This window comes from Dreissena polymorpha, chromosome 4, assembly GCF_020536995.1.
Source record: "Dreissena polymorpha isolate Duluth1 chromosome 4, UMN_Dpol_1.0, whole genome shotgun sequence".
In the NCBI taxonomy this organism is placed as follows: domain Eukaryota; kingdom Metazoa; phylum Mollusca; class Bivalvia; order Myida; family Dreissenidae; genus Dreissena; species Dreissena polymorpha.
In genome coordinates this window covers 61,479,009-61,497,185 of record NC_068358.1, presented here as the reverse complement: position 1 = coordinate 61,497,185, position 18,177 = coordinate 61,479,009, and the positions used below count along the sequence as shown (strand labels likewise).

Sequence of the window (18,177 nt, the reverse complement as noted above, 5' to 3'; positions counted from 1 at the left end):
CGTTCTACTTATAAATATAAGGGGTATACTATTTGGACATGTTAAAGGTAATTTAGTTGATTTAATATTTTGGTTAAATCTTACTTTTCAAGTTTTGCCATTCGTTCGCTCTGTGGAAACCATATGTGTGACGTGGTGATTATGTAGGAAATCCACAATGCCGCCGCGCAAACGATCGGGGCGATCAGATCCTTAAAGCCTCCGGAAGGGCAGAACCAGCCTCCCATGTGCCAGTGCGCCGGCAGAAATTGAAACGTGCACTGGAGATAAACGATCGTGAGTGCGAGTGGCGGAGCTAGGATAATTGACAGAGAAAAAGCCACGCGTTGCATGTGTAGCTTACAAGCTAAACCAGAAAGGTAGGTGATAACAATGCCCGTTCCAATTTGAATGTACATCAAGCTGTACGAATGGAAATGCTCCACGATATTGTTGGTTCTTTCGGTACTGTTGTCGGCTGTAATGGAAGAGTCGGGTAGACGAAAGTCGGTGTTCAGCGTCAGCAGTCTGGACAATAGAACCATGAAGCCGATCTTCCACGGATAGACGAGAATCGCGGATGTGTCCCTTGACTCTTGCAGGATTCTTCGCCACTGCTTAAACGGGATGTGAATCTTACCGAAAATTGTCCAGTCACCGGAGACATAGTTTTCCCAGTAACCGACAGAGAAGAGAAGCAGGCCAAGTGGCAGCTCCCATTCAATGTCGTGAAGCAGCTTGATATCCGTCTGCATGAAGGTCGTAGAGTTGACTCCTTCCATCATCGTGTGGTTTCCGGTCATCGAAAACGAGCTTTTGACGAAGAAGGGAAGCGCTCCGACCTGTATCAGGAACGCCAGGACTGTCATGATAATGCCGACGATTTCACTCAGGCTCGGGTTAGGCCGCTTCTCCCGCACTATGACCTTGAGTAGGCTGGGAACGGTGATGACGGCGAAGGTCATGATGATCCCGCGAAAGATATCCGTCGCCGGAAGTACCCGGAACATGAGGAGACACGCCCCTAGTCCCTGAGTGCACTCCACGACCAACAGCTGTAAGGATATACATATTAGGCGGATTAATGTGCATAAAAATTATCACATTCTATGAAGTGTCAAGACACAAATATAAACGGAGTTTTTCTCAGTTATATTGCAAAATAATATATGCGTTGGTAACGATATTTTAATGACTTAACGTCATTTTACACATTATGCATTTATTCGTGAATAATACACCCCAAACCACTTTACTTCGGACTTACATACCACATACATCAATGTACAAATACATTATATCATAAAAATAATTACATGTATAAGTCTATGGAATTTCAATTAATTAACGATAAAAGGTGATAATCGTTTGTACTGTATGATATTTTTTCTTGAAATTCATTGCTAATTAATTCAAAATTGGTTTTGAGTATTTGCATGCACTTAAATAGCGAACAAATTCTACTCACAATGAGGAACGTTTTAACCGTGGGCCACTCTTTCCCGCCAAATAACGTCTTCATCAGTGAAGTAAACCAATTCAGAGCCAACGGGCCACACATACAGAACAGCAGGGCGGTCACGTGCTCGCCACGTGTTTCCTCGTCCTGAAGGATTGCACATGCGCATTTATTTTAAGTGTAATAATCGGTATTTTAGGGGCGTAAAAATATTTACCTTCAGGTTTTTTATATATAAGTATACAATGTTTAATGTGTATTCAGTAATAGCCATACAGTCTTCAGCATATGACAGCGAAGATTGTTCATAATTTACCTGTTATAAAATTTATCTATATGTACAAATAAGTATGTAACAAATTAAGTGTAAACGTGTATTACTCTTGGGTCCAAGCTTGTCAAAACCCATTGAAATGGGCGTTTGTATATAGAAAAAAAGAAGCTATTGAACTTGAAAGTTTATCTTTTCAATCTTCATGCTTCGGAGACCACAAATGAGCCACAAGCATTTATGGTAAAGTCAGTTTTAATTTATACGCACATAAACATGAGCTCAATCAAACTTAGGCACTGGGCCCCCGTCATTTTTGTTACCTTGTTCAAGCCGGAGACCAGCAGAAGAAGCGACAACCGGTTGAATACAGCCCCTCCAAGGATGGCGAAGAACATGAGTATGTACAGCAGAAGACGGACCAACTTCATGATCTCCTTGAAAATGGCGTCATTCTCCTCGAACTCACGTTCCGACACTTGGAAAATGTCGTATGGACGCCTGTTATTAGCCAAATTAAATGTTATATATATGATACAGTAGAAAGTACATACTCGCAATCGGACACTTGGAACATGTATAATGGTCGACTGAAATTGTGAGAACGTATAACAGATATGTAGTAAGTTAAAATCTAATCTTAGCTGGAAGGAGCGTTTTTTAGTATTTCCTCCGATCTTCATGATTTCATTTACCTACTAAAGGTTTGCCTTTGCAAAGAGATAAATGACACGAATATGTATAAAATGATCTGCAATATATCAATGTTTTATAAGAATAAGTATATGAAATGTCTTCACGAAATACACACTTGGCCAAAAAAAATGCGGTGTTATAATTTGATTTATATCATTTGTACTGATAAGAATTGAAGAAACATGTATGAAAGTAATGATACAATCAATCATTAAGGTCATCAAACCGTTTATTATTCGATATCGCGTGTGGCGTGGATAATAAACCGTTGAATGACCGTCGAGATAAAGTGTATGTAATACTAGTATGTTTGTTTGATTTACTATAACAAATAACATATTGAAGTCAGGACTGAAATCGATATCTCGTCCAAATCGACTTATGTGTAGGAGTCAGAGGACACATTATCTATTGATTATTAATAAATCACATCATTTTATATATGGTTAAACTTAACCAACTAGTCACAAAGTATAACGATAGCAAAGTTTTCGCCAAAAGTCTCATTCCGGACCCATATTCACCAACCCATTCTTAGACTTAAGAATAAAGAATAGACTTGGAACCAAGAAAAATGCATTCAGTGTTTGAATACATACAGGCCCCCACTAGTGATTATGTAATTAACAAAATGTTCTATATGAAGAATTATATAGATAGAGATGTTTAATGCCAAGTTTGACTCAAAATTCAATCAATGATTGAATATATCAATTAAAAGAATATTCTTTATTTTTGGACTTAAGTCTAAGAATTGTTTGGTGAATACGGACCCCGGTGAAAAATGAGCGTTAGTCATATGCGTAACGTGTCTGCCCAGATCAGCGTGTGCAGTCCGCACAAGTTAACCAGGGACGTCACTTTCCGCATAAACTGCAAGTGTCGTTCAGAGGAGACCTCCTAAACACGAGTGTATAATTTAAACAAGTTGCAACGACACAGCAAGTCAAATATAAATGTCGTGTTCAGTGTTTATAGAAATGACTATATGAAAAGGACGATTGTAGGGATAGTGTTCAGTTTATATCAAAATAAATGCATCTATAAATTTTACTAAAAACAAGTATCAATTTATGGTACCATTGGTCGTTCGACCCTTCCGATTCGTATGACGTTGTCACGTCGTCCGACGTCTGTGACGTCTGCCGTTTTGGAGGGATGCTGTTGTTGTCGCCGCCATCTTGGCTCGGTGGAGCAGGAGCCGGTCGTTTACCGGATTTTCCGATACTTTCGAGGATTCCGTCCTCGCTTTTGCGAAGGCGAGATAATTTCTCCTTTAAAAGAGCGTCAGTGTCCGTGTAACCTACTGCAAAGGAGTACAAATATGTTCCGAGTACACGAATCATACACCCTGATATTTTAATAAATAATCACTGTATGACATGTGGTTGTTCGTAATAAAATTATTAGTACCACGATAAATATTCAGCTTTACATTTGAATAATAATGGAACAATTATATAACATTTATAGCTATATCAGTAATAGTTGATTGCTGTTTCATTTCCAATGTGTACACACGCCTGTTCTATAATGCAATATGGGGTATTAAAAGGAAATAAAAAAACGTTTCCAAAGTTACACAATTTCCACCGAAAGCAACCGGCTCAAGCGCCTACCTATGCCGCTGTCCACTGAGCGACGAGGCGTGCTGAACGACAGGGGCCCGGTCGATTCCGTCGTCATCGTCAGCACCGACTCTCGGGAGGCGCGCCGTCGCTCGAGCTTTTCCATCTCTTCGTGTTGTTGTTGTTGCAGCTGCCGTCGCTCGTCTTCCTGCCGCCGTGCCTCCTCCAGGCGGCGCTCCTCCTCTTCGCGCATGCACTCCAGTTTCGCCAATTCCCGCTGCCTATCTTGCTCTCGTTCACGTTCAATGCGTGCTATTTCCGCCAGCTAAGAACACGCATAATAATACGGTTATAAGGTACATGTATTTCAAGACGTTCAGCGAAAGGTTTATTGTTTCCATATTATTGTTGCTTTTGATTTGTGTCTTTTTACAAGCAAGGATTATTGGCAATGTTACACTTTTCATAAATTGCTAAACCTTTCCGTATTTTTTCTGGAAACATATGTTGTTTTAATACTGAATTGATACGATATCGCATTTTTATTGTCAATACACCTTTAAGTTTTTATTTAAAAGTACCTTTTAGTTTTTGAAATATAGAAAAGTAACTTGAGTAATAAAGTACATTTGTCTATTAAACTACCTTTTCTTCAAGTTTTATTTCGAGTTCCTCTTTCTGCCACGCTTTCAGGAAAACCTAAATAAAACACAAAAGCTATGTATCCTGGATGAACAAAACAACGAAAAATCAAGTACATGTATTAACATTCATGAAATTTCCTAGCAACGCTTAATAAAAGTTAAGCATGACTGGCCAAAGCGATAAAACCCATCTATTCAACGATGATCAATAATTAGGTTGACAATCGAACGGCAATGAAATCATCAAGCATTTATGACTCTGGGTCACCAGAGTGACATATATTGGTGCAAATATTCTTTGCACCACGGAAGGTAAAAATGCCATACACTTTAACCCATGCTTGCTGGCAAACTTAAGAAAAGACCTGTTGTTTTTTTCAGACATCTGCGGTTACTTGACACCCCTGTGCACTGTATCGTTCTTTCCTTAGCAAGAAAAGTCAAAAGTCATCAAAAATCGCGCTAGCAACTTAAGCAATAAAATGGACGCTTGACAATTATTGTTTACAACTTCATAAACGTCAATAAAATGCTTGTTCCACGGACATGGCTATTACATTGAGTTTATAGGATGGACGAGCATCACAAGTGAATATCGTGCAATACGTTTTTTTTCTAAGGATTGGGTTAAGTGTTTTACCTCATTCTGTAGTGTGATTTAAACTAATCGATAACAAAACACTTAAAGTTGTTTACAGCCGACATATATATAACAATAACTTTTTGTAAAGGAGAATTTATTTTAAAATAATTGATTAACTTCTTCCACTTTCAGGTAAAAGCTGTATACTGACTGGATAACATGACCTTTATATTTCCTGATTTCTCTACTTTGTATGCAAATTTAAAACGAAATATTTATGAACGTGCCACTTGTTTCATAAACAAGATGCAAAAAAGACAAAAATCTGAGTGACGTTGTTTGACAACTACGAAATCGACACTGAAAATTGCTACACACGCCATCGTATAGAAATATTGAATAATATGTTTCTGCGTGTCAATGGTTTATTGACTATTCAGCAAATAACGCATAATATATGAATTAAGGTCGTCGGTTTAGATAATATGCCAAACAATTCTTATAAAAGATGATGATTCATAATGTATAGTTAATATATTTGCAAATATTAATCATCGCGTCTATTTTTGTGTATAAAGTTGCTATTGTTATAGCTTCCCCATTACTAAATCTTACAAACACCATGAAATAGTTGAGCCTTTGGCTTGTTAAGCGTTATTTTCTATTGTAACACGTTGTTTCAATGTCTATATCTGCCTTGAGAATTATTGCAATTTTACCACAATTATAAACGTTCTAGTTTTACATGAGGTTTTATCTGTTAATTGAAATGAAGTATCAACAATTAATCATACTTGATAATGGAACAATTTGTCTTATGTTATAGCATCCGTTGTGTAACCTACTGCATCATTATAACAACCTTTGAAAACTATTAAAAACGATTCCAGTATCCAATGCAGTATTGGCATTAATTTTTTTTAGGCACTAGCCCAGTCGGACTACCAGCTTGGAAGTTTCACAAGTCCGAATCAATTTTAACTAGCCCGAATGAAAGTATTTATTCTGTAACATGTATAACTATGTTTGTATTGAAGAAACATACAACAATAAATTTTAAACAAATAAACACTTGATTCTGTTTTTATTCACAGTTAATGTCTGACAAAAAAATTAACACAAGGTCTTCAGATATCTCCATTCCATCATGGTTATTGTGAATGTCTGAGTCACCAACATCCAACATCCAGGTCTAACATGTCAGGTATGCTCTTAAAGGCGGCCTGAAAAAAAACAATGTCATAACATGATATAAATTTTCCAATATCAAATTTTCAAATATCTGAATAAAGCAAATGCAATGTCAAACTAGCAATAATACCTGTGTATAAGAAGTGGAACAAGAAGGAAACTTTTCAGCCCTAACTTCTGAGTTTTCCTAATCTAAAAAGACATTTTAGCAGTAGTTCCATTGCCTAAGCCACATCTGGTTTGTCGCCGATTGTACCAGCATCTAAAATGCAGTATGATAACACATTTATTTTAATGTCAGGATTCTTTCCTTGACAGATTAATTTTATCTGTTAAAAACTATACGTGTAAGTTAGTGCATGATATTTAATTGCATGTTGTTTTTTTACATTATGTATGAAATGCACTTACCAGCCAGTCAGCAATGTAGGCTCAGAATCAAATTCCCCAATACTTGGAGACATCAAAACAAAGCCATGACTGATTATTTTTCCATGACGGTTGGAATTTTCGTTTCATTGACTGTTTATATTTTTTGTTGCAACATTCATTCTCCTTTTGCAGTTGATGTTTGTGCGTTGCGCCCTCAAAATAACGCCGCGAGTTCTCCACCCAGTAATAATAATAACGTCTCATGATATGGACTTACAACACTGTTTGATAAGCGTCTAATCAATGAGTGCTCAAGGGGAATAACAAAGTAGTTTTAAATAAGCGTCTATATGAATCTATTAAGGACTTGTTACTCAGTTCGGACACGAAAAAATGCACTAGACCGATCGGGCTACCGGCTTGGAAATTTCACTCGACCAACGCAAAAATCACTCGACTCGGTCGACGGTCGAGTGGGTTACGTCCAAGGCTTCCAATGAAAAACCGGCAAACGGCTACGGAAGCCTCTAATTGGCTTGATTGTTTTTTACAATATAATAAATAAACCAGAATTTCACGGTTTCGATTAACGTTTTTTAATCAGTAATGTGCATATTGCTATCATATCGTATTTCTTAATGCTATTTACCAAAATGGAAAGGTTTAAAGTATGAAACACACATTTTAGAATCAATAATTCAAGATATAAACTGCCTGGACATTTGACTTCTTTCGTACCTTAGTTTTGCCTACTTGATAACCATGCACTTCGGCCGTTGCCAGGATACCAGTCACGAGATCACGGGCGCCTGCTTCATCGTCCTGATTCTCATTTAAAACGCCATATCTGCAACCAAAGTAGATGTGATAATCAACTATATTAGACGCAAAAAGCTTATCTAATTACGCCCATCTATATGTATCCATCAAAACTTATTCACTTAGTAGTAACCATTTTCATGACGAGGGCTGATCCAAAATTCGACCGAGTAGCAAACACGTGCCTTTTTGTAATACAATCAATATAGTGTGGTGTTTTATTCTCATGAATTTAATTACATGTTGTGTGTATATAGATTTATTAAGAAAGAGAGAGATTTCATATCCAAACGATGAAGTATAACGTACATTATCATTGTTTCATTTGTTATATTGAAAGTATGATTAAAATAAGCAAAATATACAACAATGAATCCCTAACTTTAATCCGACTTCAATATTAAGGAAACGCTATATCGTATTTGTAGGAACGTTAATATTGTAGATTGAATTCTTATTTAAGTTTAATGGTATAGTTTTGTTTTAAAGTGTAAACTTTCGCAATACCATGTAATAAAACTATGTAAATTAAAACTGTGTGAATTTATTCCCAATTTATTGCACTAAGGACCTCTGTTATTTTGCATGTCTGAACATATGACTCGTGGGTAAGTCTCAATTTTTTTCATTTTGATTTCAAAAATATGCAGTCACCTACGTGTGCTAAATCTTGCTTTAGGTTTAAACCATATAGTGTAATAAGTTATTGAACTTTGGCAGTATTCCTTTTGTTAGATATATAAAATATCATTTTTGTGGCTTATATAGTAAGACTTAATGGTTTTTATCGATAAATCAGAATTTACAATAGCTCAATTTAACACATATATCCGTGTATGCATTTTATTGGTGAATCTTGTTTTGCATTCTTAATAAATTATTGTACTCACGCCTACAAACAACCTTTATCATACCCGTTTAAAGCGACTTGTTAACAATATGGCACATGACAATTTCAAAAAATTGTTATAGATTAAAAAAAATAATTTCATTACATTTAAACATACAATATAACACTCTTAACGAAGAAAAGGGGAAAATATGTGTTCTTTTTTGAAAATCATCAGTTACAACGGAATTTTTTTTCAAGCGTTTCAATGATTTCATCTATAATTAAGCGAAAACGTGAATTAGCGGCATAGTGTTTCAATTGCGAATTTCATGTAAAAGCCGGTGTTGTATAATGGTAAAGACTTAACTCTTTCATCTAGAGTTCCACAGTTCGATCCCAAAGACCGGCATATTATTTTATTTTAAGAATTTCTTGTTTTTATTTTAATCCATTCCAAATATTTCAAGTTGTTAGTATATTAATTTAAAGTTTTTTTTTAAATTGTCATACACATGCGTGTATTAAAGTTACAAGAAAAAAAAACAGAGGTATTCCATTATCAATTGGTTATCAAAATGGAGCGTTATTATGTAGCAATATCTCATCTCCTACACAAATGACCTAATCCGATTGGCTTAGAGCGGTCACGTGCCCATGGCGTATTTTCCATACACCCCGAGTAATTTCCATACACCCCGAGTAATCGAGTAGTCGGGTGAGATTGATACACTCGTTACACAGTTAGTAACTGATGGTGTATGGGATAAACACCCTCAGAACTTTCATACCAAACTCGAGCTTCGCTTTCGTATGGTATGAAAATTACCATCAGTTACTAAGAGTGTAACTTATAATACATCTTAAGCATAAGGCGTCCATGCAATTAGCAATTGTCGCTGTTATAAATTATATTGCCATTTTTTAAACGCTATACAATGAATCGGCTCATACGCTATGTAATTGTTACGTATAGGTACATATATTATTTAAACCGTGCAATTAAAATATCGTCGTTTTCGCAATAAAAAGACATTATTCTAGCATCGTCTGCATATGATTTGTTCTTTATTTATTACGTAGCGTGAACAGTAATCACATGGTCAAAAGCTTAAAAGATGGTTATATTACCTAAAAGCATTTTCACTTCATCCGACAACACTTTCTAGGTAACGCTCTAATTCCAAAATAACTCTTTCTTCAAATATAAAGGTATACTCAGGGTTTTTACTCACATCAATTGATTTAATTATATATTAAAAGCCCCGCTTTATTGTTAAATCCACGTATTCGTGTTGATAATCCTTAATGTTGCGTATCGTAGACTTGAATAAAGCACAAAATCATTTATTCCAGCCAGAATGTGTTACACTGCTTGTCCGTGTTGCGTTTGACATGATTATGAACATGATCTGACTAAAGAAACAATCGAATGGGTCATCGATCAAAACGTGACGTAAATATGACCACTTTGACCACGTAAAGATGTGCTCATACCATCCCGCCACTTATATACGTAACGCGTTATAAACAGCTGCGTTTAAACGTTAGCAACGTTACGTTACTTATGATCGTTACTTTGGTTTGCGATTTAGTGTACACAACGAAACAACGGACGTGCATCGCTGATTATGAATTAGTGTCCTTGTCGATCCTTATGCTACGTATGCTATTGGGTGTATTCGTAACATATTCAAATCACGAAGCCATGTTTGGAATAAAGCAAACAATAAAAATCCAGAAACTCTATCAGCAGGGAAATACGTATTCCTATCCACTAATTTTTTATAACAGAACATCAATTATAAACATAAAATAATTCATACTGGATCATCGCCTTGCAGCGGTCAAGGCAGAGCATTTGGGGTTTAAGCCGATTTGAGGCCTATCTGAACATCATACTTATTCCAGAATGAATAAAAAGCCAAACGCGAGTCTAAAACATTGTAGTCAAATGTTCGTATGCAGTCAGAAAATGAACACATGAATGCCTTATCGTGACGCGTGACAGGAATACTACATATATTTGTATATAATTGCAGTGTTCTATTGTGGTATTCGTCGGAAATCGAATAGGGGCTAGATGTTTTTTAAATTATTAGTATACATTTAAATATGATGCATCTAAGAATAATAAAATAAACTATACAGTTAGCGATTTATCAACGGAAATTTGTCAAAATAAACTTGGTAAAATAATGATCGTTAATATCCGTCATCCACATAACAAAAAATATATGTGCTGCGTACAGTCTATGAAGACTGAATACTGCTACAATTGATGATATCGTTGGGTTTAGAGCTTGTTAAAGTCTGAAAAATTCACCAGTTTTGATTTTTGTTATTAAAACTGGTTTAGTCAATAATGATAGTGCGGATGATGTTTGTGTTAGTGACGATAATGACGATAATAATACTAATAAGAGAAGAATAACTATTATTGGTAGAAATGTTCCTGTTGTTTTAATTATTATTTTGATTCTTTGTATTATATGATAACAACTGGAATATATTTAAAATACTATGATAATAATTTCAAACAGTAATAACATATTTCGATTCCCCATCAATTAAAAATAAACAATCCGAATACAGTTTCAAAATAGGGCGGTTTTACCTTCAAAATACACAATTTATGTTTCAATAAGTAGTAGGTGGACTTAAGTACAGAGATTCGAAGGGTTAAACATGCATCATAACAGTTTCTATTTATAGACGTATACAATCATTAACCGCAAGAACGAACGCTTTTATAAGCGAAACGACGACATCTGAGTTTTTTATGCGTCAATCAAGGTAAACAATGATACATTTAAATAAAACTTAGTCACACAGTCCTTGTTCAATCGGAATAATCATCTATTTTAGACTAGGGGCTTATCCTATGCCGTTAAAAGATGTAGTCACGTTGTATATAAAATCACATGTTTGTGTCTTCATAGTTCATACCGAGAATATTAGTTTACGTTGTTTCACTTACCGTGTTTAAAGTCTCTATAACACTCAAAATCAACGAAAATTTTGTAAAGTATTTTGTCAAATAAAGTTAACACCTAAACAATCAGTGTTTCATATAGGTATAGCCACAATTTCAACGCAAGATGTGGTATGATTACATAGATTTTTGTAGATACAAAATGCTCGTTTTTATTTATTTGTGACCACAATTAATTCTATTTGAATTTCCTGCGAATATATCTATTCATACGACACACAAGCACCATGTTAGTGTTCATGTGTCGTATGACTAGATATCATTGCGGGAAATTAAAATGGAAAAACAACGAACATTGTGTATCTACAAACATCTATTTGACTTGACCACATCTGGCGTTGAAATTTCGGAAATGTTCAATTGGTTAAGTTTATTTTAAGAAATATTGTACGAAATTATCGTTGATTTTAAGTAGTAATGTTACTGACTGTTATAGTAATTACTGGGTTTGCATAGCGCGTGCCGCAAACAAGGGCATACCTAAAGCACGTTAGTTGTGTATTTTGTAAAACAATTTCTTGTAAATGTTACCAAATATAAGCACGGTTATACCATAGCAAAAAAGTAGTAATATAAGTATTATTATTGTAACATAACGGCATTAAAATGTGGACTATATGTCGTTTTTAATATGGAAAATAAACAATGCAGAGCATTTCACAACATAACAGTGCACTTGTTTACGTCACTGGCCCATTAAACAATGTAATAAAAAGGCATGTGCAAACGAATTAACAGTATTAAACCAAACACATAAAAAATATTAGTCATATTAATGACGATTCAAGACAAAATTAACAAAGTCCATCGTTTCCATCAGTTTCCATGTGCTTAAAGTTTGCGATTGCGAATTGTTATTTCAACATCTAAATTTAACAAATGATTTATAAAAAAATACATATTAAAAGACATATAATCTCTCGGAGTAATTTGAGATTCATTAAAGCATCTATACGCATCACATCGTGCTGGTTTCATATCAGAGAGTTCATTAAGACAAATTTTTAACATCTATAATTATCTATACAGAAAATAATGATATGTGTTAACATCTACCAAGGACATCTGAACGTTACGACGAGACAGGAAATAGAAGCAAACGCAGAGTAATATGAATATCCATTATGAACGAGTAAAATATATAAAAGACGTGCGAACCGAAAACAAATACCAGTACATCCATTTCTTAACTGATTGCATATACAGAGGGGTTAAGCACGTGATGATCTAAAAGAAGTCAAGATGGTGACGGCCATGCCGAGACAGGAATTTTTCGCCGTTTTATACTCTTTATTACTTGTATTAATTGTTAAAATGGCGCTCACTTTTCAGCCATTTCAGAAAGCAAGTGGTAAGCGTTTATTTCGTATTAATATTCGCTCGATATATCGACTTAACTCGCTACAAAATGCCTCAGCGGGATCAAAAAAATACATCTCTCGCTGAGACAATTCGTGGCAGAGTTAAACCTTCTAGTGTCTGTTTATTTCCGAGAATTTACTATTCCCCTCACAAAAGTCCCATTTGATAACCCACATCTCCTCAAATTTGACCTTAAGTTTGATTGATTTAGAAACGCCACTCATGTGTCTAGCACTGTCTGTCGACCCCCCTTTCCACCGTTTACTGTTACATTTAAAGTTAGCCTTTTGAAATAAATATAAACACATAACATTCGAACTGAATGACCAACCTTGACATGAAGTCTTCAAACAGGATTCGGACAGGGTACCCGTCACGACGTAGCTGCGCGAGCTCCATCAAGCCGTTACATAGCAACTGCCTGCGCACCAGCTCGCTGTCAAACTTGTCTGCGGTCAGATAATGGTTGGGCTTCACGCATCTACAGGCATAAAACGTATAAACTTGAAATGTAATTTTTGGTTGGCAATGTTTCCTCCTCTTTGTTTGTGAAAAAAATAAACTTATTGAGTCAGATAGGTATAAATATGGACCAGCTAACCGATTTTATTTATATAATACAGTATTTTATGAAGTATAATTGAGGTACTCTTTCAAAAAAAGCCGTATACTGGATTCGAACGCAGAAAAAGATTGTATTACGATAGTTAGTCTTCCTTGAAAAGAAATGGAAGAAATAGAAACATAGCGCATACCAACTTGACCTACATTTACCGCACATGCATTTAGCTCCATTTTTCAGGATTGATGCTCATATATCTTAAACGTGTACGATGTAATTGTGTAAATCGTGAAAAAAATTGCGGATTCATGTCGATTCACTTCGTTAATCTAGAGCATTTTTTTCACGTGCACTGAGATTTCTAAAACTTTGATGAATTAGGCTAATTCGTAAGCTTGAGAGCGCGACGTTTGCCTGATTGATTGGTGACATTATACGGAGGCGTTCAACAAACCATTTCATATAAATTGAAACATAAAAAATGACACTATATCGCATCTTTAGAACGGATTGATAAAAGGCCGCGTAGCTTGAGTTGTTAAACGGGGTCTAATATGTCGTATGTAATGTTCAATACGATGTCTCAATTTAATGGTAATAACGACACTATTTCCAGCTAAGGCATCTTTGAAGTGACATAAGATGAACGTATTTTAAAATTTAAAACATGTGCGTCAATATAATTGTCTTCGACACAATTTCCGCGAGGCTGAAATAAAAGTAAACTAATATACATTTATAGATCCTAAGACTGGTGTCGCTGTTGTTTTCAAAATGTAACTTGTGTATTTGTAAGTGGTTATACTCAGTACGAATCTAATACGTCACTCTAACATATTCTGAACGTACCTCACAAAAATTGGTTGGGCAACATTTAGCTTCTCCAGTAAGTCAATCAGTGATTTCTGAAAAACAATAGATATAAATAAATACTAACAGTTAAAAGTATTGCCTATGTATATAAAAGACAAAATAAAAATCAAGTTGACATGGAAAAGTATTAATATTAAACACCAACTAAGTAACATGAAATTAATCGTTAGTTAGTAAACTTGAATTTTCACCGCAGAGTGATAACAATTTTCACTAAATAAAAGCATGGAGCACAGTATTTATTAAAAGCCATCTTTTTACTTATTCCAAAGACACAATCTTGGTTCCCACGGCCGAAAACAAATCACAACACATACCCTAGTGTACATTGAAGTGCGCTTTCAGAAGAAATGGCTTAATGCATGAGCGTAAAGTGTCATCCCTGATTAGCCTGTACAGGAAAGGGACGACACTTTCCGCAAACCTAAGATACCTTGAAATGCTTGGTGACGGTGGGAGTGGAGCGACTTCCGGTCAGGGTGTCGAGTGTGTCCCCGGAGAGGCTTCGCCTCATGCTTAAAAGAAAAGTGAAACAACTGAGGGGGCATATCCATTTGAGTGTAAACTTTTCAGTTTCGCTCTATTGCATCGAAAGTCTTATTCAAGCGGACCGGTCTATTATATTAAAACAAACAAAGGATTCGAAAGGAGTTGTCATTTCATACAATATTTTATCAAACGAGTTCGGAAGTAAGAATGTCTTTTGCAGGCCTACTGACACATTTCATGAACGAGGAGTTTAATGAATAATGACATGCAATGTCAACGAATGTCAAATCTTTTATAAACATGCTTTTAAATTAGCAAATGTTAACGTGAATGTCATGGCACATCCGCATGTTGTTAGTATTGCGTGACGTCTCTCGACAATGCAACATCATTTCAGCAAAATAGCGTCATGCAATTGGTCAGTCAAACGAAAAAGTAACCGATGAAAACGCTGAACATGTGTAGTAAGGTCAATTTGTTATCTCCCTTTTCATATAATACACATTTTACTTCTTTGTGGGAATTTCGTCCTCTCGCCAGTGTTCGTTCACCCATGAAAGCTCGTGCAATTGTGGTCATGTCAAATCGTTATTTAGAATTGATCCGATGCAAGATTTTCATTGGTCATTCAAATGTACCTGTTGATTTCATTATGAAATTACTGACCACGCTTGCATTTGCCAAGACCGTCTAGTGGACGCAAGTCCATAGTCGTTGTTTATTCCAACCTGGTGAGTTAAACAGTTTTCATTTAACGAAAATTGTGTATTATTGCATTATGAAATGTGTGTGAATTTGTGTAATTAATGTGAAGTTCATTTAATTCATATTTCGTAGTATCGTGTGTTTTGTTCTGTTTGTAAAATATTGTCATTGTTTTGTGTAGGTCTTTTCCGTCATGGCTATATTGGTCAGCGTCAATAAATACAATTAAACCTCCACGCTTTGATTGAACGATGTGCCCGCACTCCCACACCCACTACACATGCTATATTACACAATGTTTAAGATATAAAACACTTCTTATTGTTGATTAAATAGACGACACAGTGATAATATAGAGTTCGTTTCCTTTGTGAACAACCTGGACCCGTATTCAGCAATCCATTTTAAACTTAAGAATAAAGAAAACACTCAGACGCAAACAATATACATTCAGCTTTGGAATATAAACAGGTTACAAATGTTACTTACGTAATAAATAAATTTGTTCTTAATACTATTGAACTCTATTATACAGATATAACATTTCTATTTAAACAGTATTCTGTATTTTAAGACCAGGTCTTAGATTTGGTTTGTGATACGGACCAAGAACTTGTAAGTGGAGAAAAACTTGAAAGTGCTCCGAAGGTGGAGCTCGAAACAAGGACCTCCTGATCGCTATACGGACACCATATCCATTACGCCACTGTGAGTACATAGATTATATGTGGCGGTTATTCTTTTAAAGGCCCATACTTATCTTTCCATAAACAACTATGGCATCATGTGGATTTGTGAGTTGTTCAAGTTGCTGTTGTTTATCGAAGAAAACGTTTTCAGATTTTAATACTATACATCTTTAAAGTTTCTTTCTTATCTATTATGGACCTTTCGTGTATTGAAAAATAAAAAAATAAGGACATTGAAAGTTTGTAAATTGTGCAGATTATATCCTTTATTTTCTTTAAATCTAAGTTGATTTAAGTGTTAACATAACGCAGTTTAAGTAGTTTACTATTTATATAATATAGTAACTATATATACAATGTAAAAGTAAATTAAAGTATTCAAATTGGAACATATCTTTAGAGAAAGGCAATGTATAATACATCTTCATTACATGGTTTTATTGTGTTCGGGATGTTTTAAATATAAAACACCTGCTTTGAATGGCGCTTCGGTGATTTCGCGTAACAGTGTAATTCTTCAAATACTAATGTACTAATAAATCATGCAGCTCTTTGCTTTGTTATATTTAAATAATTATGCCATTTACAGTTGAATTCGGTAAAACAATACCAAAAATACTCATGCGTTCTCGATCAATTGTGTGCAATTTGTGGGCGAGTTCTTGCAGGCTTGCACGTTCATCATTCATCATATTTACTCTTAATTATTAATTATGACAAGTTGTGCAAAGAGAGACGAAATAAATCATATGCACATAAATAGAAACAAATGGAAATTTTACAGCATGCTTATGACGAATATCAAACTCGTCTGCAGGTACCGTATATATACAACATTTCATGTTCAATTCAGTTACACTATCTCCATACAGAGATACTACATTTAAGAAAAAAACATGATAGCTCTTTAATTTCCGTAGATTCTGAACCAAAAAACAAACACGCATAGACTTGATGGTATTCTAAATATTTGATTTTCTAATACCAAATCATATCAGTAATATCCAACAACTGATCCGAATCAAATGTCTGCGCAAACGACTTACAGTTCATGCATATTTAATACATTTTCAACTCATTTGATTGTCTTCGCAGTTTTTTTTTTTCATTTTATGAATGTGACATCAAACATGCGCATCTTACAATAAATATGCAATACAATTTAGCAAGAGACTATCTACCACTTATTTATGTGTCTATGTAAAGTTCTGGAACCCCTCCTATTCTGATCTCAGACACAGAACAATACATACGTATTAACAAAACACAAGCTTTGTTCCAGTTTATATATCATTTAATGCGTCAATACAAATTTAAATTTACTATTAAATATGTTCGCCCTTCAACTTTCTTAATCCTCTACACCAGATCTAATTAAAATTTCCAACATTTTTTATTGATTTACATAAACAGTGTCTTACCTCTTGATCCTAAGGGACGCTTTTCGGGACACAGACTCAGTCAACAGGCGAGGATCGATCGCCGACGGCCATTCTGTCGGCAATTTGGCGCGACTGTTTATATGTCTTGCGTACCTGCAAAATTAGAACACATTATTTCAAATTAATGCAATTATTTATAACAAATAATTAACGGAATGTACAATGTCTTTATAAAATCCGTCTTACGCAATTAATAATAGCAAATTACGCTTGCAACAAGACAAATTTATGTGCAAAGTACGCTTATTGTGTTGTTCTTATGCTGACCGTTATTATTCGTTATTTATGCAGTTTAGCAGAGGCATATATAAGTCTTTACTTCTTTGGTCTTCTAGCATGAGGAAAAATTGTAGATTTATGACATAACGCATGTTTAACAATGTTGCCTATATGACCTTACTATTAATTATCAATTAAAACAGGAAAACGACAGAGAATTCGTAGCAGTATTAAATTATTTGGTAAACATGAAATCAAATCAGGATCACATTTTTGTAATGTCTTCACACTAAGCGTCTTTCAAAATCATTAATGAGATGATAAACATATGATAAATTGTATACATGCAGCCTTCGAACTGATTAGAATATGCATATACGTGTATAACATAAACGCTTATTCAAGTGTTTATGCTATACAAAAGTGAACA

General features: G+C 35.0%; 1 protein-coding gene across 1 annotated transcript in view; it reads right to left on the bottom strand.

Moving 5' to 3' along the window:
- The window catches only part of LOC127877503 (uncharacterized), a 59,399-nt gene that overhangs the window by 11,448 nt on the left and 29,774 nt on the right, over positions 1–18,177 (bottom strand). The window contains exons 13-24 of the mRNA XM_052423445.1: positions 17,508–17,621; positions 17,434–17,436; positions 14,637–14,712; positions 14,180–14,235; positions 13,100–13,249; positions 7,502–7,610; positions 4,616–4,672; positions 4,025–4,193; positions 3,486–3,711; positions 2,033–2,210; positions 1,448–1,585; positions 85–1,034 (exon numbers count right to left, since the gene is read on the bottom strand). Coding sequence (XP_052279405.1) covers positions 85–1,034; positions 1,448–1,585; positions 2,033–2,210; positions 3,486–3,711; positions 4,025–4,193; positions 4,616–4,672; positions 7,502–7,610; positions 13,100–13,249; positions 14,180–14,235; positions 14,637–14,712; positions 17,434–17,436; positions 17,508–17,621 — 2,226 coding nt within the window. The remainder of the gene's footprint in view (positions 1–84; positions 1,035–1,447; positions 1,586–2,032; positions 2,211–3,485; positions 3,712–4,024; positions 4,194–4,615; positions 4,673–7,501; positions 7,611–13,099; positions 13,250–14,179; positions 14,236–14,636; positions 14,713–17,433; positions 17,437–17,507; positions 17,622–18,177) is intronic.